Source organism: Sinohyriopsis cumingii, chromosome 9 (genome assembly GCF_028554795.1).
Source record: "Sinohyriopsis cumingii isolate HCF-2022 chromosome 9, ASM2855479v2, whole genome shotgun sequence".
In the NCBI taxonomy this organism is placed as follows: domain Eukaryota; kingdom Metazoa; phylum Mollusca; class Bivalvia; order Unionida; family Unionidae; genus Sinohyriopsis; species Sinohyriopsis cumingii.
The window spans coordinates 11,733,486-11,760,448 of record NC_142969.1 but is presented as its reverse complement, the minus strand read 5'-3'; the positions used below and the strand labels follow the sequence as shown (position 1 = coordinate 11,760,448).

Sequence of the window (26,963 nt, the reverse complement as noted above, 5' to 3'; positions counted from 1 at the left end):
CAATTAAATGATTGCTTAATTCTAAAATTACTTTCCAATTAAGAGCTTCCCACTAAACATTCATACAAGGATCTAGAACTGATGTGAAATTCAAAGTATCTGAAACCCAATCACAGGTAAATTGTTAGTGTGTGGTGGTTTCAAGACTCATTGCTAGTCAATGTAAACAAGTCCCAATCACAGATAAATTGTTAGTGTGTGGTGGTTTAAAGACTCATTGCTAGTCAATGTAAACAAGTCTCCATCACAGGTAAATTGTTAGTGCGTGGTGGTTTAAAGACTCATTGCTAGTCAATATTAACAAGTCCCAATCACAGGTAAATTGTTAGTGTGTGGTGGTTTAAAGACTCATTGCTAGTCATTGTAAACAAGTCCCAATCACAGGTAAATTGTTAGTGTGTGGTGGTTTAAAGACTCATTGCTAGTCAATGTTAACAAGTCCCAATCACAGGTAAATTGTTAGTGTGTGGTGGTTTAAAGACTCATTGCTAGTCACTGTAAACAAGTTCATTACACATTTCATCCTGTAACAGTAAGTGATGACTTGTACCCCGATTCCTATCATTCACTTGATAAGTAATCTATTTTCAAGGTCACCTTCTTTTGCAAATATCATTTTCAAACAATTTTTAAAAATCATCTTGAAATTTCTATTGAGTTTTATTTGTCCCTGTACTCTATGCAGTAAACACTGGATACTATAAAGATAAGGGACAATAATTTTACACTGTACTGTGCAATAAACGCTGGATACTATAAAGGTAAGGGACAATAATTTTACACTGTACTGTGCAATAAACGCTGGATACTATAAAGGTAAGGGACAATAATTTGACACTGTACTATGCAATAAACACTGGATACTATAAAGGCAAGGGACAATAATTTGTCACTGTACTCTATGCATTAAGGGGCCATCCATCTAGTATGAATGCAAAAATGTGGCAAAGCTTGATCCATACCCCCTCCCTGTACACATGCATACTTTTTTACACACAACCCATCTGCGTACATAGGCTTGATGCATGCCCCCAATTCCATAGAAATGCCTATATTTAATCACACAGAAACGATCAAGGATCAATAATATTAACATGCTTAATGTGCATCTGATTAGGATTTTTAACGTAGCTTTAACAATTTTTCAGTCATATCGCTACGATGTCTGCAGTGTGGCAGTTTATAGTGATGTCTAGCACTGGGGCATCGTGCCGCAGACATGTAGCATAACGTCCCACCCAGTCGCATTATCATGACACCAGGCCGACCAGTCCTAACACTAATCTCTTAATGCTGAGCGCCAAGAGAGGCAGCTGTTAGTACCCTTTTGGTAAGTATTTGGTATGACTCGGCTAATGTTCAAACCCATGACCTCGTGCTTCCAAGGCATACACTCTAACAACTAGGCCACTGGAGTGGTGCAACGTGTTTAATAAAACAGACAGTCCACCGACAATGAATGTCTGGCTGCATCAAAGAAATAAGCTACGTAACTTTAAAAAGTTTGTCTAGTGTCTGCTAAAATTCAAACACCTACCAAGCCCAGTCGAGCAGATTACATATTAGACAAATTATTATTGAGGTTTCTCCCCATTCCCTATGTGAACGTACATTATCAGTAGACCCCCCCCCCCCATAAGCAAGCATATGCATTTGGGTTAACCCTCCTCCCCCTCCATGCATATGTATTAAATGGACGGCTCCTAAACACTGGATCCTCTAAAGGTAAGGGAGAATAATTTGTCACTGTACTCTATGCAGTAAACATTGGATACTATAAAGGAAAGGGACAACAATATGTCCCTGTACTCTAATTAAAGCATTTTGATGCAGAAGTTGAAATTCTTCGTAAGATATGACGAAGAAAAAACATCAAAACCTAAAAATAAGAAACTTAAAAATCGAAAACTCATAAATCATGTTAAGTGAAAATATGTTTTTTTATATTTCTGGTAACTGAATCAATAAACTTAATAAGTTAATTAATATATAAAACAATAAAAACAATAAACAATGAAATATGCATATGTCTAAAGTTTTAATATACTCAGCTTTTATAAACTTTGCTTCTGTTTTGTTTTTGTTCCTTGCATTGTAGCCAATATCTCCATGTCAGACTGGACCAGTGCTTGACTCATACAGACCTAAGCAGTTTTGGTTCCTACTGGTATAGGACCAGTGAGTCTGAAACAGTCACATTCAACCAAAGTGGCACTTAAAATGCAACCAATTAATCTTGAAGGTCAGTTATGCTCCCAGGATTTTATCATAAGGGGATATCCCCCTCCTCCCTGGTCACAAAAAATAAGACAGGAGCTGAATAAATATGAGGGGGAGGGGGAAGTGGCTATGTTACATTATTTACATGACACCTTAATATCAATCTCTCTTTCTTCCTACCCCACTCCATAGACACCTCTTAAAATAAAAAAATTTGAAGGAGGTTGCCTCTAGTTGTATAAGCATTAATATGCTGATTGTTTCTGAACTTAATCACTTCCTTATCTGTGTATGAATATTGCTCATTACCATGAACCCACTTTGTCTGCTGTGTGAAGGGGCATACACATAGCTAGCTTGGTCATAAAGAACAAGCTTGAAAACTGTCGTTTATGGTTACTTAAAAATGTATCCACATCTCACAGGTATTGTCGTTTGGAAACTTCTGTTCCAAAATATGATTTTTTTATACAAATATAAGCTTTTCCAAAGGTTTACATTCTTGAATTAGCACTCTACTAACCACTAAACAAGATTTGTTTCCATAACGAAGTATTAGGACTATAAGTCCCATAATGCAACATTCTATTTGTTCAGAGGTATTTTGAAAAAGTAAATATTGTTACTTCTAAATTTCATTTTTAGATTCTTATTTATTAAATAACTTTTATGCTACATGATAGGTCTAGGTGGTTTTGTAGCACATGATCCCACAGGACGAAATTGTGAAAATAAATGAAAAATACACTTTTAAATTGTCTGTATTCTAATTTGGCTTTCTAATCTGCCTTTTCTACACTTAATTTTGAAATACCACTGAAATAAGGGGTTGACAGTCATGCCGTCTGATTCTGTTATATCCAGCATGTACATCTGACTCGTATTTAACACCATTTTCTGGTTCACAATTACTCACTGTTATCTCTAATAACACTTTCCCAGCTACAATAATCTCATATACTTCATAAGTTTAAACACTACAATATTTCTACAAGCACTTTAAGGGTAAATGGCAGAATAAAACTGTATACTGTTCATAGTACATTTTCATACACATGACTTCAAACTAATATGACAGTTCTCAAGCATCACTACTTTCGAAGTGCACAAACTCGCACAAATTTTGCAAGAATCAATGATCGTGTGCCCTGGGAGCATCATTGTGAAGGCTGATAACTATCAACAAGTCAAATATGGCAGTGCTCAAAGACAATTTTTTTAGACACAAGCTCAGGGCTGGTGACTTAAAAAATAAGAAGCCCAGATTCAAACTCCACAAGCCTTGAGTCCAATTTCCATGTACCAAAACTGACCCTTTTTCAAATTTTTTTCCACATATTGTTGCAATTGATACACTTCAAAAATATGAAAAAATAAAAACAAAATCATATTAAACTGAACCATGACGTGTGTTTATTTTAATCTCAAAAAATTTCACAAAAAGCTATCTTTTTCTCCAGGTCCTGACATTAGCCACTGTCTAACAATGCTCTTCTTACTCGGTGGATCAACAGTGCTCATGTTTCGAAGCGTGGCTTGATTATACACAGTTTCTGTTTAATTTTTGATGTTGTTCAAAGATGCCACTTAATTTACTTAACAAGTATTTCATTACATTAGTGTAAGCGTGAGCATAGGACAGCTGAATTATTATTCATTAATCTTTAACTTGAAAAATCTTAATATAATAGTAATTAAAAAAGACCATGAAAAAATCTGAATAATTACCCAAGTGTTTTTGCCAAAATCATTGTTAGTCAACCTTTCCTTTTTTATCTCAAGTGCGCCAAAGGTCAGACGATTTTTATAATCAAAGACTCAAAAGCAAACACAACTATTTGATCTCTTTTTTACTTATAATACCTGAAAAAATATCTTGCATTTAGCCCAAACTTGCCAGATTACAACAATGTAGCAATCAATTAACATCTTGTCATGTATACACACTAGCCTTGATGGCATTATGCAGCCAGACATTGATGAACTGGTTGCTGGAACAGTTTCAATGCCCACTAGACTTGTTTCTAGCACATACATATCCACTAGACTTGTTCCGGCTTGTTTCTAGCACATACATATCCACTAGACTTGTTCTGGCTTGTTTCTAGCACATACATATCCACTACACTTGTTCTGGCTTGTTTCAAGCACATACATATCCACTAGACTTGTTCTGGCTTGTTTCAAGCACATACATATCCAAAACAGTATTTTTAGAATCACATGCATGTAAAAGCCACATGAGCACTAGTTACTGTAATACAGGCAATCCACTCCTCACGTTGCATTGAAAATTTACCACTTCTGATGGAAGTATATTAAGTCAGCCAATCTTCATTAAGGGTACAAATATTAATAATTTACTAGTCTTTCAACATCTTGAAAATAGATTTCTGCATTTCCTCAATGCAATCAATGGTTTCTCAGGCAAATTATATATATATTTTGACCAGCCCGATGGGCACCTCACTTAGAATACAGGAGGGACCCGATCCAAAATTAGAGGAGCCCCTGTGCATTAGGCGATCGTTTTTCTTTGAGCACTGAATATGGCATCTCAGACTTGTTGACCCAAATGCCATTACCAATGCACAAAAAGCCAATCTGATTACTAACGATGTGAATATAATAAAATATGAATTTTAAAAAATTTACGGGAAAGAAAAAGGAATTATTTTTTTTTTATTTTAAAATGGCTGTGCTGAAGACTGTCATGTGACATCCTTGTGACACAACTTTCCGCTAACATGGACGAGAAAGGCCTGGTGTTTTAAAGCGAACTTGTTATTTAGTGCCATAACATTTAGAATAAAGTGCCGTACTCACAGACATATCATAGTTGCCAACAAAGGCTAATCCAGAAATAGGATTTGAATCCACGCCATTTTGGCTTAAGTCCAGCATGGTCAGTGGTTCTTTTAAAGACCTTGAATATCTGGGCACAAACTTTAGATAGTAATATTATTAAAAAACTTTTTTTTAGTTTGATACAGCCACTAAAGTAAGACTTAAATAACTTTCACCAACTTTTAACAGAGACTCTTTGCACTGTTGCCAAAACCAGTGCTGTGAAATAATGATATCTATGTCTTGTCATGCAAAGGAAAGATAAAAAGGACATACCTTCCCCTATAAGCTGGTTTATTCCCTCATCAGAAGTTGTGCCAGATATTGGCTCCAAATACAGTGTCTGGTTTTGTGTCTGACTGGTTCCTGAAGAAAATGGCTGTCCTGCCTGTTCTGTTCCAGGATGATAAAATGATTGAGAACCAGTCTTGTCTGCAGACTGTGACACAATCATCATACAAGGCTCTTGACTTTCATCACTATCTATTTCAATTTTTATCAGAGTTTGCAATGATGAAATGTCACCTACTGGGGAATTTCCTGTGGAATTACCTGACTGAACCTGAGATTTCTGTGTCTGATACCCACTACTGCTACTTCCTTGACTGAATTGTTCACTCTTGTGAGGCTGACGGTCTCCAAACTGACCAGTAGTGGTCATGGTTTCATTTGCCTGACTGTGCCATATTGGATGCATAGTCCTGGCATCACAAACCATGAACGATGTTTCCCCACTTGCTGCAGTATAGCCACTTCTTGGCTGCTGACCAGAATTTGAGCCTACACTGTGACTAGCTGAAAATATACTGTTGTCTTTGGATGGAGAATGTAAAACGGGAGCACCAACATTGTAGCTACTCCCCTGTCCAAAACTCCTTTGTGCTGTGCTAGTTTCTGGGTTATTTCTAATATTTCTGTTAGTTTGGTGATCTGCTGCTATTGCACTGGGTGCCTCCACTCGAGGCTGTTTAAACGGAATGTCACTCTCATTCTGTGATTGCACCGAGTCTGAAAACACACTAATATCTTGCTGAACATTGACATCTTTAATATCTTGATCGAACTTCGTTTCATGCTGCAAAAAAGACCCCGTCCTCTGCTGTAACACTGACTGGTCTGATTTGAACACACAAGGATCTAATGGTACTACACTTTCTGACCAATCCGACTGACTAACTTGTGTATCTGTTTGCGGGTCAATCTTCATGTCAGAGAAGTCGAGTGTAGTAATGTTATTTCTATTAGTTTCTGACTGATCAGAGGTCTTTGTTTCTGACTGACTTGAAGGTTTCTGACCAAATCTAGTTTCCTGAGTGATGTTACTTGTTCTTTTAAGAGGGGATGAAAAGGCCGGGGTTGTGGCACTATGATGAACTGAAGAAGTTTGTGATTTTGAGGTGGAAATGTTGGTACTGTCATCAGGAGCAACAACATCTGACAATCGTTGCCTTGTTCCTTCTGCCCTATTAGACTGATGTGGACCGGTTTCAGAAACAAATCGGACAAAATCATTTCTTTTCCTCGAAGAATGTCCTGTTTTCTTCGACTCTTCATCTGAAACAATAAATATAAATTGTTGCTTAAGTGATATATGAATCCTTTTTGATTTTGCTGATGGTAAAAATGAGCTGACAAGTGCATTTTTCTTGCTCTTAAATGAATAATGTTGATTAAAAGAGTTAACCTCTTTAACAAGTTTTAAAAAAACAAGGATTGTATCACCTTTTTCACCACACAATCAATAAGCCACCTTATAGTACAGTTGCCTTGTAATCATAATTTTTTTTTTATAGAATCGAGGTAAGTGACTGGTAGTGTCACAAAATGTTTTCAAGAATCATATGTTATCAACATAAAAATGAAAAAGAATACCTTGAAGGGACTGATGATATAATGTCCAAAATGAATTTTGGGGAATTTGAGATAAGATCACTTCATTTTAAGTGCTAAGTGATGTAACAGTTCATATATTCTTAAACAAGATTTTTCAAATTAGCCGTCATGGCAGCCATATCTAATATAAGACTGGCACCGAATTCAGGACCAACAAGATATATGAAGTCATTCTGCAAAAACCTATATCGTTATAACCATCTACACGTTTAACCCGTGTTGTATTATTTACTCAAGTGTTTCTAATGAAAACATATTTTTGGTCATTTTTTTCTATTGCATCGGACTTCTGCCTCAGACCGATTTTTTAATCAAAGATGCAGCAGCCATCATGGATCACCTCTGATCCATTATTATTTGAAGCACTAAAACAAAAAAAATCATCATGCACTTGGCCTAAACTCTCCAGGTTACAACAAGGCAACCAATTAAAAGCTATAATTAACATATTAGCTTTAATTAAACTACTCAGCCAAGCACCACTGCACCAATCACATTACACCAGTCACATGACTGTTGGAACAGTTTTGGTCCTCAGTACATTGGTTTTTGTGATGAGTGGATAGAACACAATTTTGTTTTTTAAACTGTTTTAAAAATAAAATAAAATTAATTTTAAAAAGTGCTTGATTTCAAGTATAAAATAGTATTTGCAGTTGACGGCCTTAAAAACTATTTATGCCCTACCACTGTTAGAATCAGAGGCATGTTAAAGTCAAGTGAGCACTAATTATAGGTAACCGAGACAATCTGTTCCCCAGTCATAGGTCACATGCTTTATTTTTCACACAAAGATAACAGCTTTTGTATGGCTAGACAACCTTCATACAGGTAAGTGGCACATATGGGGATAAATTTTAACAATTTACTTATCCTTCCACATTTCATCAGTGAGACTTAAGTTTTCTTGGACAAATTGGATTGGGAACTTCAGGTTCACCTAGAATAAAGGAGGGACCTGATCTAAAATTCAAGGGGACCCAGGCATTGTGCTATCAGATTTTTTAACACCTGATAACAAGGGTTTTTATGATATCCACCAATGTGGCCATACTGGATAGCAGAACCAACTTGGCATCATATTAAGTATTTTGGTGAAAACAATATCAGTATGATTTTCCATTCAGGAGACTTTCAAGATGGCTGCTATGGTGGCCATATTTGAGGTTAGATCAACATCACTTTCATTCATCAATAACCAGATTCATAACTGGTCTTGTTGTAACAACTCCATGTCTATATGATGCTCCATTTAGGAGTAGCAATAACAAGATTTTCAAGATGGCTACCTTGGTAGCCATCTTGGGTATCAGACTGAATTATTTTCATCTTGAACCAACCAGACATTATAAGAAGTGTTGTAGTCAAAACCCAATGTCTATATGACTTTCCTTCCTGGAGAATTTGTGAAAAGATGTTCAAGATGGCAACTTTTATGGCAACCAGACCCTGTGTGTAAAGTTTTATGTTATCCAGACACTGTATGTAAAGTTTTATGGCAACCAGACCCTGTGTGTAAAGTTTTATGGCAATTATTCTATTAGTTGACAGGAGTAGCAATAACAACATTGTTTGAATGGACAGATGGATGATAGCAGTGTTTTATCTACCCAAGCATCATGCGTCAAATATGCAGACTCTTCCGTTTTGATGTGCAAAAGTCATCAACAGTACGTAAACTGATGCACAGCCAAATTATGTTTTGATGATTAACACAAAATAAAGGTTTGCTTTAACTACTTTACTGGCTAGATAGATTACAACTCTCCCAAACAGGGAAAACATGAACACATCAGATTCTTACACTAATGTTATCATAATATATTGGGTTACAAGTGTGTATGGAGCCTGGAGTTGATCGTGACCTGTAACATCATTTGTAGCAACAGGATGTTAGAACCGCATAATGAATACACACAAGAAAGAGCCAGAAAATAAACACATGATTTCAAAGTGATTCTCACAAGAAACTATTATTTTATGTGCATCCTTGTCACGCAACGAAGCAACAATTTCCATTCACTCAAGTGTATGACTTACGCTGTTTCAAGATACTGTCAGTGTTCAACTGAAAATGGCATCTAAGGCAAAAAAAATAAAATAGATTCGAAACAAATGATTATCATTTCGGCCGCGTTTGTACAACCAAAAGTCGATAATAGTATTGTTATCGAACCAGTGGAGCCTTCATCATCTGAAGATGAGGTACTGGTTACTCATAAAAGAAAATGTAAAGTTTTGTGCAGCAAAAGTTGAAAACATATGCTGGCCACGTTTTCAAAAAGAAGTTGAGTGAAGAATGTGGCAGTGAAGATGCTATTATGTTTTGCCATATATGAACAGAGGCTTAAAAAGAACCTCCATGACCAAATGTGCCAAGAACAAAAAATTCAGAACAGTACACTGGTTGGCAAGGCATGCTTGGTAACCATAGCACAATCTGCTGATTGAATGTCCACAACACCACAGGCAGATTTTAATGCAGTTTTACTAACAAGACATAACAGTGAAAGTGCTACTGAAGTTTGTACATTGGCTCAGTGTAGAAGACATCCCTTTTTTAAACACAATTCTCTTCCTAATTTAATATGCGATTTAAGAGCTGCTGAAATTGATGCCATTGGCATTTTGAAGAATTCTGCCGATCAGTATGACTCGGCCACTACCTGTTCAGAGGTACTGGAGAGTCTATCAAACATTGTTGAGGATAGTCTTATACGTGACCTGCAATATTCGTCATTTGTGACAGCAATGAAAGCACTGTCATATCCAACAATAAAAGGCTTGTCATATGAGCTCAGATTATTTCTGATGACATGAAACCGTCAAAATTATTTTTAATAAATATAGAATGTTCTAATGCTTCTGGCAAGGGAACTGCCTTCTTGTCTTTAATCACATTATATAATTAATATTCTTGTAGTGTATTTAAACAATGTAATTATTTTTAAAAACTACTGAAGACTGATCTTCGGCTTGAATAGTACTCATAGGTTTGGATTTTGACTAGTTTTTTGCCTTGATGAATCAAATGACTTACATAAAGCCGTTTGTAGATAAAACACTATGGATATCAGGACATTCTTCTGGTCTACACATGTTTTTGTTGTTCTAGGGTTTAACGCCATTTTTCAGCATAAGATAGGCTATACATGGCAGCCAGTATAAATGGTGGAGGAAAAACCTGGGAAAACCCAGAAAGAACCACCGACCCACGAGAAGCTACTGGCAAGCTTTCTCACATACCCACATTTGCAGAACCTGAGACTCAAATCCATGCAGACATAGGTGAAATGGTGAGCACTTTAGACCATTTGGACACTTGGGGCCACAGTCTTCATGTGTATAAATCAATGAAATAAGAAAGTATAAATATTTACATAGTATTGTACATATTTCCCTATTTTATATCATTTTATGTATACCACAACTCCCTGCAGTCTTTACTGTCACATTAAAGGTAAACCTGAATGCTATCCACTACAACCATGAATTTTCACAGGTACTATGAAGACCTGACACATGTTCATTCACTAAATTATAAGATATAGAATTTTAATTGCCAATTCAACTTCCTCAGACACAATTGAGTAACTTCTTTTGAACAGTCTCATACATATGATCAAACTTGTGACAACACAATAGGACAGGCAACATACAACAACTGATCCATCTGCTTCTGCTTTGCATAATTGTTTAATGTTTATATTTTGATGAGTATACTTCCATTAAGTACAGCTGACTAACCCTGACACCCATCTTCATTAAAATGTTTCACACATGGTAGCACCAATCGGATTAAAATCAGATCTCCACTGTAATGCATGAAGATCTGACAGCAACCGCTTAGAGATCATGTTCTGTGAACCTATGTTACTAACATAATCGCTAATTTTATCAACCAATCTGATGAAGTCCTATATCTTTGTGCTTGGAGACAGAGCATTATGGATGAAGAGCATGAATGTGTACAAAACAATTTGATTCACTTTCAGATTTTTTTAAGCTGCATTTCCATTTGCTAATTCAAAGGTCACCAGAACACGACCCTTAAGCAAGTGTCATCAGATCTTCATGTAAGACAGTGGAGATCTGATTTTAATCAGACTGATGTTTAGGACTGACTTGCATGTCAAAATCATACAAGAATTGTCACAAAAAGGACACTGTTTCTGAATCATTTTCGTAACATAAAAAGAAACAACAGTACCATAATGGCATGAAAATAATGACTGTTGATTACATGTCTGGAAAAAATGAATGGTTTCAAAAGAGTCTTTTATGTTCAATACAAGTGTGTCATCCATATTTCACAAAGCCATCCAATATGAAGCCTAATTAATAATTCTGACAGGGCAACATGAATTAAATATTTAGCTCAATTTGTCAAGGATCAGGAGCAACCTTTTGGCAGGAAATCCATAGACAGCCATGTAATTTCCGGCAACAGGTTCAGGCAGGTACACAACATAATTGTTAAGTACATGGGTAATTATGATGGACGATCCTATTGACATACCCAAGAAGCAATAAAGTGTCATTCAAGTGACTGGGAATAATGTTAAAGAAAATCTATTTGTTGTTGTTGTTGTGGGGTTTAACGCCATCTTTCAGCACACGATAGGTTATACATGGCAGCCAGTATTAATGGTGGAGGAGAAACCCGAGAAAACCCCAGAAAAAAACCACCAACCCACAAGAAGCTACTGGCAAGCTTTCTCACATACCCACATTAGCCGAATCCGAGACTTTAACCCACGCAGACAGAGGTGAGATGGCAATGATTCGTAACAGAAAGTGCTTTAGACCACTCGGGGCTCCAAAAATCTATTTAACAGACTAGATTCTAAAGGATAGTAAAATTATAAACGCATATCACCACTAGCATATCATAAGGTTTAAATATCATATCACCACCAGCATATCATAAGGTTTAAATATCATATCACCACTAGCATATCATAAGGTTTAAATGCATCACAGACGGAAATGATAGCACACTGGAACAATAACAGTAAATGCTCCCAATGAAAACATACGTGATACCCATAATTTCACATCCACTTAATAAAATGGAATTCATGACCGTACTTACCTTATAATGGGAACCATGTTATAAAGGACCTTATAGTAAGGGAGTCCGACATCAATTTTCATGTGTAGTTTTTAAAAAATGTATAAATATTTAGGATAGCTTATATACTAAAGTTACTGCAGTGTGAAAATTACATTACAGTGACCTAGTTTGAGTATGACAGACTTACGCATCAACATACCATACAATTTCGTAAGTTCAGATAATAGTGTTTGCTAAACAGGGTCCAAGATTTTGAATGTGCAAAGGAAAAGAAACATCTGTTGAACTTCATTGGTAATGGAGTATAAAAACTAATTCTCAGTCTGCTACAAAGGTATAGTGAAACTAATTCTCCATCTGCTACAAGGGAAAAATAAAACTAAATCTCAGTCTGCTACAAGGGAAAAATAAAACTAATTCTCAGTCCACTACAGGGGAATAATACAACTAAATCTCAGTCTGCTACAGGAGAATAATAAAACTAATTTTCAGTCTGCTACAGGGGAATAATAAAACTAAATCTCAGTCCACTACAGGGGAATAATACAACTAAATCTCAGTCTGCTACAGGAGAATAATAAAACTAATTCTCAGTCTGCTACAGGGGAATAATACAACTAAATCTCAGTCTGCTACAGGAGAATAATAAAACTAATTCTCAGTCCGCTACAGGGGAATAATAAAACTAAATCTCAGTCCGCTACAGGGAAAAAAAACAACTAAATCTCAGTCTGCTACAGGGAAATAATAAAACTAATTCTCAGTCTGCTACAGGGGAATAATACAACTAAATCTCAGTCTGCTACAGGAGAATAATAAAACTAATTCTCAGTCTGCTACAGGGGAATAATAAAACTAAATCTCAGTCTGCTACAGGAGAATAATAAAACTAATTCTCAGTCTGCTACAGGGGAATAATAAAACTAAATCTCAGTCTGCTACAGGGGAATAATACAACTAAATCTCAGTCTGCTACAGGAGAATAATAAAACTAATTCTCAGTCTGCTACAGGGGAATAATAAAACTAAATCTCAGTCCGCTACAGGGGAATAATACAACTAAATCTCAGTCTACTACAGGGGAATAATAAAACTAAATCTCAGTCCGCTACAGGGGAATAATAAAACTAAATCTCAGTCTGCTACAGGAGAATAATAAAACTAATTCTCCATCTGCTACAAGGAAAAAAAAAATTAAATCTCAGTCTGCTACAGGGGAATAATAAAACTAAATCTCAGTCCGCTACAGGAGAATAATAAAACTAATTCTCAGTCTGCTACAGGGGAATAATAAAACCAAATCTCAGTCTGCTACAGGGGAATAATACAACTAAATCTCAGTCTGCTACAGGAGAATAATAAAACTAATTCTCAGTCTGCTACAGGGGAATAATAAAACTAAATCTCAGTCCGCTACAGGGGAATAATACAACTAAATCTCAGTCTGCTACAGGGGAATAATAAAACTAAATCTCAGTCCGCTACAGGGGAATAATAAAACTAAATCTCAGTTTGCTACAGGAGAATAATAAAACTAATTCTCAGTCTGCTACAGGGGAATAATAAAACTAAATCTCAGTCCGCTACAGGGGAATAATACAACTAAATCTCAGTCTGCTACAGGAGAATAATAAAACTAATTCTCAGCCTGCTACAGGGGAATAATAAAACTAAATCTCAGTCCGCTACAGGGGAATAATAAAACTAAATCTCAGTCCACTACAGGGGAATAATAAAACTAAATCTCAGTCTGCTACAGGGGAATAATAAAACTAAATCTCAGTCCGCTACAGGGGAATAATAAAACTAATTCTCAGTCTGCTACAGGGGAATAATAAAACTAAATCTCAGTCCGCTACAGGGGAATAATAAAACTAATTCTCAGTCTGCTACAGGGGAATAATAAAACTAAATCTCAGTCCACTACAGGGGAATAATAAAACTAATTCTCCATCTGCTACAAGGAAAAAAAAAATTAAATCTCAGTCTGCTACAGGGGAATAATAAAACTAAATCTCAGTCCGCTACAGGGGAATAATAAAACTAATTCTCAGTCCGCTACAGGGCAATAATAAAACTAATTCTCAGTCCATTACAGAGGAATAATAAAACTAATTCTCCATCTGCTACAAAGAAAAAAAAAATTAAATCTCAGTCTGCTACAGGGGAATAATAAAACTAATTCTCAGTCTGCTACAGGGGGAAAAAAAAACTAAATCTCAGTCTGTTACAGGAGAATAATACAACTAAATCTCAGTCCACTACAGGGGAATAATAAAACTAATTCTCAGTCTGCTACAGGGGAATAATAAAACTAATTCTCAGTCTGCTACAGGGGAATAATAAAACTAAATCTCAGTCCACTACAGGGGAATAATAAAACTAATTCTCCATCTGCTACAAGGAAAAAAAAAATTAAATCTCAGTCTGCTACAGGGGAATAATAAAACTAAATCTCAGTCCGCTACAGGGGAATAATAAAACTAATTCTCAGTCCGCTACAGGGCAATAATAAAACTAATTCTCAGTCCATTACAGAGGAATAATAAAACTAATTCTCCATCTGCTACAAAGAAAAAAAAAATTAAATCTCAGTCTGCTACAGGGGAATAATAAAACTAATTCTCAGTCTGCTACAGGGGGAAAAAAAAACTAAATCTCAGTCTGTTACAGGAGAATAATACAACTAAATCTCAGTCCACTACAGGGGAATAATAAAACTAATTCTCAGTCTGCTACAGGGGAATAATAAAACTAAATCTCAGTCTGTTACAGGAGAATAATACAACTAAATCTCAGTCTGCTACAGGGGAATAATAAAACTAAATCTCAGTCTGCTACAGGGGAATATTAAAACTAATTCTCAGCCTGTAACAAGAAAACAAGATGCTACATACCCATGAGCATGTAGCCATAAACTTTGTATTCAGCAACTTTCAAGTCTAGCCACATCATGAAGTGAGAGAAAATCCATGGCGGGACATCTTCCACTACCGTGGAAAAGCTCTTCTTGACTGAGATCAAGTCAACCATCCTGCTTATCTCTGGCTACTGGGATGCAGTGTGCTTATAGGACATCAAGCATATCTGAAACGAAAACAAATCAATAAAGGTTGTGTAACTCTTGTACAGTAAAACCTGCCTTAAACAACCACCTGTCTTTTGTGAACACATGCAGAACACAACCACCTACCAATATGGGGACGAAATATGTTTTGACACTGCTACAAATGACTGAATTACAAAAACAAAGATTGTTTTTGTAATGCAGTCATTTGTAGCAGTGTCAAAACATATTTTGTCCCCATATTGGTAGGTGGTTATGTTTAATACAGCTATTTTTATTTAACCCAGTAACCATAGTAACAGCCACATAAGATAACACCCCCACGCCCTCTTTCCAGAGACACTAATTTTTGAAGTAATTACATACAAAGATTCATATTTTTCATTATAAAACATTTGTGCAAAACTTTTGTTGATATTTCATTTTGATTATAATTAGTGTTTTATTTCTGTTAAAGCACTATGTCATTGTTGCTGGATTAATGCTTTGCTGATGTGGACCAGAACCAACATCTGGAAATATTTTACGATATGTATTGTAACGGAATAAAATAAATGGCTGATTTCAAAATGAAAGTTTGTAAATGTCTTTAGTTTATATGTAATTTTTTTCACAATTTCTGTGTTTTGCTTATGTTAAAAGAACTATAATAAACATCTGTATATCACAGCTGACTAATGCTTGGACTGTGTAGACCTGGGCAGTGACCATTAAGTCAGAAGCAACATTTGCAGGTCCTGCCAAACTCCAAGTTTGATCAAAACTGGATCAGATACATGGCATCAAAAGTGATAACAAGCTCAGCCAATTAAGACGCAAAATCGCAAACTTAACATGTATAGATTATGCTAATTCTCAACCTCATCCAAGATCTTCATAGAGAACTCTGTAAGTAAACTATCCTTGGGGACAGCTGATTGTCATAGAGAACTCTTTAAGTAAACTATCCTTGGAGACATCCAATTGTCATAGAGAACTCTTTAAGTAAACTATCCTTGGGGACAGCTGATTGTCATAGAGAACTCTTTAAGTAAACTATCCTTGGAAAGACTGAATGTCATGGAGAACTCTATACGTAAACTATCCTTGGGGACTGCCAATTGTCACAGAGAAGTCTTTAAGTAAACTATACTTGGAAAGACCGAATGTCATGGAGAACTCTATAAGTAAACTATCCTTGGAAAGACTGAATGTCATGGAGAACTCTGTAAGTAAACTATCCTTGGAAAGACTGAATGTCATGGAGAACTCTGTAAGTAAACTATCCTTGGAAAGACTGAATGTCATGGAGAACTCTGTAAGTAAACTATCCTTGGAAAGACCGAATGTCATGGAGAACTCTATAAGTAAACTATCCTTGGAAAGACTGAATGTCATGGAGAACTCTGTAAGTAAACTATCCTTGGGGTCTACCAATTGTCACAGAGAAGTCTTTAAGTAAACTATACTTGGAAAGACCGAATGTCATGGAGAACTCTATAAGTAAACTATCCTTGGAAAGACCGAATGTCATGGAGAACTCTGTAAGTAAACTATCCTTGGGGTCTACCAATTGTCACAGAGAACTCTTTAAGTAAACTATCCTTGGAAAGACTGAATGTCATGGAGAACTCTATAAGTAAACTATCCTTGGGGACTGCCAATTGTCATAGAGAACTCTTTAAGTAAACTATCCTTGGGGACAGCTGATTGTCATAGAGAACTCTTTAAGTAAACTATCCTTGGAAAGACTGAATGTCATGGAGAACTCTATAAGTAAACTATCCTTGGGGACTGCCAATTGTCATAGAGAACTCTATAAGTAAACTATCCTTGGGGACTGCCAATTGTCATAGAGAACTCTTTAAGTAAACTATCCTTGGAGACATCCAATTGTCATAGAGAACTCTTTAAGTAAACTATCCTTGGGGACAGCTGATTGTCATAGAGAACTCTTTAAGTAAACTATCCTTGGGGACTGCCAATTGTCACAGAGAAGTCTTTAAGTAAACTATACTTGGAAAGACCGAATGTCATGGAGAACTCTATAAGTAAACTATCCTTGGAAAGACTGAATGTCATGGAGAACTCTGTAAGTAAACTATCCTTGGGGTCTACCAATTGTCACAGAGAAGTCTTTAGGTAAACTATACTTAGAAAGACTGAATGTCATGGAGAACTCTATAAGTAAACTATCCTTGGGGACAGCTGATCGTCGTAGAGAACTCTGTAAGTAAACTACCCTTGGAGACAGCCGCCAACTGTCACAGAGAATTCTATAAGCAAACAATCCTTGCCGACAGCTGCCGATTGTCATAGAAACTCTATAAGTAAACTATCCTTGGGGACAGCAGATCGTAAACTATCCTTGGTAGATGACCTATTGGTAGATTGTCATAGAGGCAATTCAATCTAAAGCAGTCAAATAAACAACTACATTTCACAAATTACTTAACTGGTTGACAATAGCTAGGGTGATATATCAAATCCACTGAACACTGTTGAAGGCAAAATGTCAAAACATAACTGTAACTGAAGGAAAGGTTAGCCATTTACAAATTGAGCAAAGCTAAATATTGCAACCTCTAGCGATGAAGTCTGACTTTCTGCAGCACAGTAACCAGATAGACGATGTTATTCTGTGCACAAACTGCAACCACCGATTATACTTCAGGATCTATCACAATTTGACAATGAACAACACATGTGAGCCAGTTCTGGCAGAAACGGGAAAATCATCTCCCATCATGTAAACTAGGATGGCCATTGCATATCTGACTCTATCTCTCAGAATTGCAGATGGATCCTTTTCTATGCCGAGAAAAATTTGAAATGATCTTCATGGAAATTTGAACAAAGTACCATCTAGTTTCAAATGAGTGCAAAGATGAACGCAAATGGAACTCGCAATACCGACTGAACAATTTAAAGCAGCATAGGATTTTAAAGAAACTTGGTGTTATTTTCCTTACAAATGTCTGAGGTTGTTACTGTCCACGTCTCTTTGTGGTGGTGATATCTGACAAGGACAAGTCATACATTGTTTTGTTTGTATGTATATGAAATGCTTCAAAGAAAACAGACACTATTTTCTTTTATACAAATTTGAATTTCCAGCCATTTGCAATAATATAGCTTATTCTCATTTGGATGATATCACTATATGGGGTGCACAAGCACTAACCTCCAAATGGGACCACAAGTCAAACCTTTTGGTCCTCAACCCCTCCCAGCACTATCTTGGTATATGGCAGGTATGGAGTACACTTAAAGAAGGACAAGATGATCAACCATCTTCTGATTTTGAAGACCTTGAGAACCAATCAAGAGCATGGCTGATGAGCTTTGCAAGAAAATTTAAAGACGAAAAGATGGAATCTTTAAAAAGAACATTGCTGCATTTGTTTCTCTCCAAATCAGGAAACAGGAGAAAAAATATAGACACAATGTCGAAAATACATTTTAGCAGGGAATGGTTACTACATCATAAGGAATTCAAATTCCAACACAGAAGGTTCATGGTGTGAGTTTTTTATAATGATTGCAAGTGCCAAGGTCATGGATTTATTTATTGCTTCAATAAATATACACTCTTCTAGTGTCATATACTTTGCATCAGCCGTTGTTCAGTCAAAATAAAGCACCGTTGCCTGCACTTTCCGGAATTTTTGACAGCTTATCAAGCTGCAGTCCAGGATTCCTTCCTTGAAAAATCCCAGTCCCAAATACTAAGTCCCATTATTGAGACCCTTTTTCCATGGAATAAGTCCCATTATTGAGACCCTTTTTCAATGCAATAATTATAAGTCCCATTAATGAGACCCTTTTTCAATGCAATAATTAGAAGTCCCATTAATGAGACCCTTTTTCAATGCAATAATCAGATGTCCCATTAATGAGACCCTTTTTCAATGCAATAATTATAAGTCCCATTAATGAGACCCTTTTAAAATGCAATAATTAGAAGTCCCATTAATGAGACCCTTTTCCAATGCAATAATTAGAAGTCCAATTAATGAGATACTTTTTCAATGCAATAATTAAAGTCCCATTAATGAGACTCTTCAATGTAATTACTAGAAGTCCCATTAATGAGACCATTTTTCAATGCAATAATTAGAAGTCCCATTAATGAGACTCTTCAATGCAATAATTAAAAGTCCCATTAATGAGACCCTTTTTCAATCAGAACATTAGGCATGTATTGTCATATTGCCAATACAAGAAGTCAGGCTAGACTTTAAATTTTTAGAAGCGACTCATTCTTTTGCACAGAATGGGGAGAAGAACTGAACAGGGCAAAGTGGGAGCAAAGTAAGAAATGCAATATGCTTGTTTGTTTATTACAAACATGTTTTGTGTGTGTATAAAAATTATCATCTTCATACCAATTGGGTATTCAAACCTTAAAGTGGCTATGTTTGGATTGAGAGGTGCATGCAGTGTATTTTGACCATATGACTTAAAAAGAACACATTTCATTGTTTCAGTGTTGCAGAATCTATACAGTGTAATTACTTTTAACTGACAGGAGTAACAAGATTTTGTATTGTAATTACAAGCTGGTAAAAATGCTTAATCAACTACCACTTAAATATATTTTTTTTACTTTCTTAAAGTTTACTATAAATTGGCAATCAAAGAGATTCTAAACTGTTTTGAAATAACCACTGTACCATGTACATGCGAGCAAATGCACAAGTGTCTTCACACCACATTGTTCGTCCTCATTTCATAAATAAAATATTACTTTAACTATTCAGAGACAACAAACTTAAGTATTAAAGTTGATATATGAATGAGTGTGTGTGTGTGTGTGATTTGGATTTTTAACATAGCCTTAAAAATAATTCAGTCATATTGCTACGATATCTGCAGTGTGGCAGTTTATAGTGATGTCTAGCACTGGGGCATCATGCTGCAGACTTGTAGCATGATGTCCCACCCAGTCACATTATCCTGACACCAGATCGACCAGTCCTAACACTAACCTCTTAATGCTGAACGCCAAGTAAGGCAGCTGTTAGTACCATTTTTGTAAGTCTTTGGTATGACTCGACCAGGGTTAGAACTCGAGACCTCCTGCATCTGATGTGGATGCTCTAACCACTAGGCCATCAGAGCGGTACGATATATAAATAAACCAGGGTACCAGAGGAAGCTGGTTGTTCGGTCTTGTGCGGTGCACCAATGGCAGAGGTCTCACTAGGATTTTAAAACTAGGAGTCCAGGACTCCCATTTTGGTAACAATAGGAGTCCCACCATCAAAAGTTGCAGTCCCTTCCTTCATACATGTACAGAGGTCTCCTGCCTCTTTTATATCTTTTATACTCTTTTGTAGAAACATGTCAAATGAAAGAGAAGTTTCATATTTTTTTATAAATACTTGTGTACCTAAGGCCTGTTTTTTGAATTTTTAAGCATTCCCAAAAATTATAAATATTAAAAAAAGCCGATTTTGTTTACAAAGATTTTTTCATTCTGGAAAACTAGACTTCCTCATCCACTGAATATAAAAAAACTAAAGCATTTATGAGAATGACTCATCAATACCTTCATAATGATATATAACAACTTTCAAACTTTGATATGCATCTATTAACCTAGTCCTACAATGAAAGACATAACACGTTTTTGTTTTAGTGCTGTCTTACTACCCAAATAACATTAACAGCCTCGTATAACGTGTTCCGGAATGAGTAGTCAAAGTTTCAGGAATATTCACACATTTGGCAGCCTATATCGACACTCTTCCACTACTTTTTTTGTAATTAATATACTTACTGTGCTGTCTTTATCCTGGCGGAATGAAAATATGACACTAGCAAATGGATGCATTAAGTTGTTGCAATGCAACGGAAATCAAGGTATGCTGAAGTATGTTTAAGTAGGTTCATATGTTTCTTGAACGAAACAAAACTTGCTTACAGTTCCAATAAGCATAAAAAAATTTATCCCTTTTGTTAAAGAATAATATTTGAACTTAACCCGATTTTGGCATTCCCCGCTTTCATTGCTTTCCAGCCAACTGAAATGTAGGCCAACGAAATTTGAAAACAGGTCCATTTCTTTTGTGAGAATTTGAATTTATTAGAGAAAAGACATCTGGGTAAGTAAAGTCTGACAAAAACATAACTTTACTTTGTATAAAAGCGTCGTTATGATTGCCAGTTGTGTGTGATATTCATGAAAATTTGATTTTCATTACCCTGTTACTTGACATCAAATCAAGCTACACAGCACCGTTAGTTAGGCAGTATGTAACATCACCCCCCAGAACAAAAATAGCAGGTGATGTGTCTTGCGTTGTAATACTACTAATGACCTGCTAATGTAAGGGACAATCCGAGGTAATACATTTCCTCCTTTGGTCAATGAAGATAATTATATTGGTATTTTCAGCATTGTCCTTGTTATAACAGTACACAAATATCTGTGCCAGAACCGGTAAGATTTTTTTCAAGAGCACTAAGCTGTAGGCATAAAATCAGACATTGTAATGCAAAATGTACACGCACTGGCCGATCGAGGGATTAGCATGGATGATGAGGTAAGTCTGTCCTACACCAATTCCCAACCATTGTATTCCTTCCAGGTAGTTCTTTTGCTTTATAGCGTCTAAAAGATGCATCAAGTGATGCACTCTTGAGATGGAAATAACAGGCACGCAGCAAGCAGGTGCGCCAAAGTCTAGATTAACCCGCCAGTAGGCTGACACTCTTCAAGGGGTTCGTAAGCAGCAAAAGTTATACTCACTTTTCTCATAATAAATTAACATGGTAAAAAAATACTATCTAGACAATACTAGCCATGAAATTAAACTATACACTACCAGAACTATCTACAGTTTTGATAAACAAAAGCCACAACATCACTTCTGATTAATCTACACGGAAGTTTGCGTGTAAGTATAAATATCCGACTCCGACAACAAAAGCACACAAAAAACACGGAATTGTGTGAGACTTAAAAATATTTCTAGAGAAACAATAGCGAGAAACAAGACAAAGAAGAAGCATAAGTTATATTTTTATTAGTTAATAAAATGTGTGTTATTAACCTGAAATGTTTAAAAATTTTAACATTGTTAAAGCCTTGATTGAGATGCTAGAAGACGTACACTAGGTCTAAACAACACTAAATTTCCGTGTTTGCGCAGCCATGCCTTAAGAACCAACAAGAAGGCAACTTCCTCTGATGTTTGTGAAACATAGGTTCACCTCATATGTACTCCGGTTTCAACACTAGAACATGAATGGCTATTTGTTTCTTGTGAAATGTTCAACTATGCATATGATACCTGTTTGTTAATTTTCTTTCCTGATGTCCAGTCAGTAGATGACGGTTTAGTAATAGGTAATAATGTCACTAGTTAGATTTAATTTTTTTTGTTATCTCTTAGGAGTGGTCCGTAGCAACATACAGCAAATACAATAAAATGACAAAATGTTTCACTGAGTTATTCAAATTACTGATCTACAGTGACTGCTGTTATTACATTCAACCTTCAATATGTGCATGTGCGCCACCTAATGTACAACTGCTTATACAACAAAAAAAAAATATGGTAAAAGTAGCTTAAAAAAGTGCGAGTTCACAGAGGAATTGTTGTCTAGGGTTCTTCAGTACATCCCCACTAAAACACTACCATGCTATAACAATATAAATAATAAATTCAATGAAAATGGAGGGAAAAAAATGCCAGCTGGCTTATCAAAAGCATAACACAAAATAACCTTGGAATTAATTGACCAACATAAGTTATATACAAATTATACAGTAAAAATTACGTTGTGATCAACTCACCAGTTTTCGGAGAATTGATGCAAAATTCAATGAATTAAATATAACAACAACTGTCTCGTTATCAGAAAATTGGCTTATAAGTTCTGATAGCGTTGAAGTGTGATCAAAGCTAATTGCAATATGAAACAACATTCAGGAAAATACAAACGTTGATTTATCTCTTTCACGTTTTAATAAATGTATATATATACTGCAGTGTTTCATGAAGGATGTCGATTTACAATGCAAAGATGAAAACACAGAGATAAGCAGCGTCGTTCTAGACAGGAAAATTACCAAAAACGTGAAGTATGAAGAATTACTAAATTACGTATTGGATGTGGAAAAATTCATAAATTTGTATTTGACAACGTTTACGGCGCAACTAAATGATCTAGTGAACCTGACAAGGTCAACCTACAATGAAATTTTATCAGAATCGACTAAACAGAGGAAAGTAAACATGAACATCAAATTCCATTAATTCATACTAGCATTTGATAGCCACAAAAAAAGAAATAATTGGCAAGGTCAATTAATAGATTCACCGAATTCATCCACTGACTAAAAAGTATGTATTGTTACAAAGTATATAAGTAATTCTAGTACATATATTTGATTCAATCTATTCGCCATTCGCTTCACTTCACCATAACTATAGCACTTTGTCGTCTCCAAATAATCATGACTATTATTTTAACATCACCGTATTATGGTAGTATGTCCATTACAAAGTATAAGAGTTCTAGTACACATAATAAAAAGTGCATTAGTTAACTAGTTTCACACTCTTTTTGTGTGTGTTTTTGTTGTTATTAGTGAAGGGAAGAACTTTATGGACAATGGGAATTACATGGACGACACCCCTGGGCACGTTTGCGGACAAGATTTATACGGCCCCCTGGGCATGATTATGGACAAGATTTATACCTACAAAAGGCTGAGCCTATATACGGATAAGGGAAAGTTTGATTTTTTGTATAGGGTTAATAGGAATGAAACAGGTGAGGTGAAGTCATGGTACAGAACATTGACAACAACGTTGCAAGGGACTAACCTCAATCGGGTAAAAAAAAGCAAACAGTGATAGCGGGGGAAAAAAAATGGAAAGCGAGTGATGGGTAAGTTCAGCTAGTTCATAAACTATACGAATAATAACGCTTGGCGGGGTGGGACTGGCGAGACATAAACATAGGACACATACATAGATTTATGAACATAAAGCTATCACACCTAAAATATAAAAATGACTAAACAAATTTAGGCAAGAGAGTAAATATTTTTGAGGCAAACATAAAATATAAATTCGACTAAAATGTTAAGGCAAGAGAGAGCAAATTGTTTCGAAAGATTGGAGTGGACCTGAAAAAGGCCGTTGTCTTTTTTTTTTTTTTTTTGTTAACACTATTCCGTTAACACAGAGGGGATCGCATAGGTCTTCTTCTCGTCCTCAAACTTCTTCTGACTTCTGGCCAGTAGATGAGGACTCTCCTCAGACAGCCTTATCTCTCCACATAGATCCTTCTTTTCCAAACGCTTGTATCGGTCATCCGGATGGTTGTCCATGATGATTTGATATACGTAGGTAGATGATTCAACGTTATTCCACATCTTGCGACGAGAACAGGTGAAGGGAATGAAATGAACCGCTGTTGTTTATAGTGGAAGAGCGGATCGAAATGGATTGAGTTTTTTTTCCCAATCCCAATACGCGTTACAAAATTCATTCACAACGTGGAGCCTGTCTTCCAATTGGAAAAGAGCTGCATGTGACGTCACATTCCATATATAGATGCGCTAGCGTCTGTGCGCAATGAATCAATGCTACAGAGTTTTCAGACATGACGGAAACTAAGAAGACGATGAATTGGGGTGCACCGGCCGTGGAGACGAGACGAGACGGCATAGCAGCGGTTACCAAAGTCAACACAGTCCTACTTCCAGAAGAGACCGATTTTAATTGGAATTTATTGGATTTTCTCTCTTCTTCGCAAGAATTTGTTGCGGTACCAGCACCGCTGCCACCTTTTTCTTCCTTACCACACGTCGAGGATTTGAAACAGAGGAGAATTGGAGAAATTTCAGCAGCAGAAAGAAGGAGAACAAGCTTTTCTCTTTCAACAGCAACAGCAAGAAGAAGAAGAAGATGCAAGAAGAAGGAGATGACAGGAAGAAGAATCAGCAGCAGAAGAAACAAGGTCTATGAGAGAAGGAGGACAGTAAAAGTCAAACAGTGACGGTACTCTTAGACATTTTGGCAGAGTTGAGGAGTCTGAAACAAATGTATAAGACTTCTTTAATACGACCCAAGAGAAAAAAGACATTCCCCGGCCAAACAGTCAAACCCTGTTACCTCACCTGGGATACCAGCCCTAATGATTTCTGCCAAATGATCGACAGGAGCAAGTCCAGAAGTAGGCTCTGGCCGTGACAAAGGCTTAAGGCAGTTAAAGCTGATTACGTCCCGTTCCTGAGTTTTCCTTTAAAAAAACACCCCAAAAAATATTTTAAAACAACAAAAAAAAATAACCAAACAAACACCCAAAGGTCTTATTCGGGGCCACCAACTTCTCTAGAAAAGAGACAGAGTTCATTTTTTCCAAAATCAATTCAAACTCAAAATCCTTTGTTTTGCCCATAATGAACGTGTGTGAGTGCGTGAGTGTAGGTCCTTATTCTAAAACATCAAAACCAGGAGACATTTACGTTTTCTGTCTGGTCTATTCTGGTCCAAATTTTACAATCCAATTCACAACACAACACTTTAAAAAGTTCAGAGACTTCTGTGTCTTTGTTCACTCTCTCTCTCTCTCTCTCTCTGTTTTCTGAAATTCTTCACTTTCACAGGTTTTTCCTCCTCTTCTTCTTCACGTTCTCCTCGTCTTCTTTTCTTCTCTTTCTGCACGTGTCTGGGTTCTTCCTTTTGGGACGGTACCTCTTCTTCTTCCTGTTCTGAATCCCGCTCATCCTCCTGTTGTTTCTTAGGGCAGTCTGAGGACCAATATCCTTTCTCTTGACAATGATAACAGGTATCTTGACTTTTGTCTCTTCTGACACCTGTCTTGCTTTTTTGACGGTCTGGACATTCTGTAGCCCAATGCCCTTTCTACTTACAGATATAGCAAGTATCTTGACTTTTATCTCGAAAAGAGGGGGAGTAGTCTGTCGGCTTGTCTGAAGAAAACTTTCGTATGACACCTCGCAAAACTTTGATCAGAAGTTCGATATGTGTTTGTTCTCCCATCGTTCTGGTCAGTTTGAGAGTGAAATGAATACTGGAAGGAAAGACAGAGAGAAGACACTGGCCTGACATTGGTATATGTCGACATAACGTTTAAAATGTAGTCATTCGGTCTTTTGCAGTCATGATGAAAAACGATCGCGTCATTTCGTGGAGAAAGGAAAAGAAAGTAACGGGCAGAAATGTGACCTATCGCCTTGCACAGTAGCTGAAGTCTTGGCTTAAATTAATGCCAGCGATTTTGAAGATGACATGAGTGAGCCAGAATCCAGACCCAGAGAGTCTGCACCAAACCAAAGTCCAACACCACTAGTAAACCGTGAAAAGTACTACCACATTGGAGAGACGGATAAACACTGCTCTAGAAACTTTAGAACTACGGCCTCGTCAACACACTTTTGTCACCCCTACCTGTTAACAACACCATTTGAAGACGCAAGGTTCACAGCGGAAAAGTGCTTGTCAACTGCCAAGATTGTGCCCTACTTGTAGGTGATACGTACCAATAATGTTAAGGCTCACCTATGTTCAGGAAAGAAACGATGTTACATTTCTCACCAAATCGTGGACTTGGAACACGAATGATACATTCAAAAATACAATTCCAAACATCAAGAGGAAGATGATGACCAGAAGAATGGCAATTTCATCTTTTTCCATTTTGAATGAATGCAAGAGACTGGCAATCACATTCCTAATTTCTGCTTGCCCCAGTCGAGCGTGGAGGACGTGGAAAAAAATAATTCGGGGACCTAACATGCTAGACAATTTCACTCATTGGATCTTAGACCCCATCCATTGACGAGACGTGGAACCAAGAGGACATCGAACATTACGGAAATTGTCATCGCCA

At 36.5% G+C, this 26,963-nt stretch overlaps 1 protein-coding gene across 9 annotated transcripts in view; it reads right to left on the bottom strand.

Annotated features, from left to right (window-relative positions):
- LOC149791267 (uncharacterized) overlaps positions 1-21,985 on the bottom strand; it is a 122,632-nt gene extending 100,647 nt beyond the window's left edge. For 8 of the 9 annotated variants that reach the window (XM_089969770.1, XM_089969771.1, XM_089969767.1 and 5 more), the window contains exons 1-3: positions 21,917-21,985; positions 14,935-15,124; positions 5,344-6,621 (exon numbers count right to left, since the gene is read on the bottom strand). In XM_089969770.1, coding sequence (XP_089825896.1) covers positions 5,344-6,621; positions 14,935-15,070 — 1,414 coding nt within the window. In that variant the 5' untranslated portion in view covers positions 15,071-15,124; positions 21,917-21,985. Of the gene's footprint in view, positions 1-5,343; positions 6,622-14,934; positions 15,125-21,602 lie in introns of all 9 variants that reach the window. The other variant, XM_089969768.1, reaches the window with a different exon arrangement.
- Positions 21,986-26,963: the final 4,978 nt, after the last annotated feature.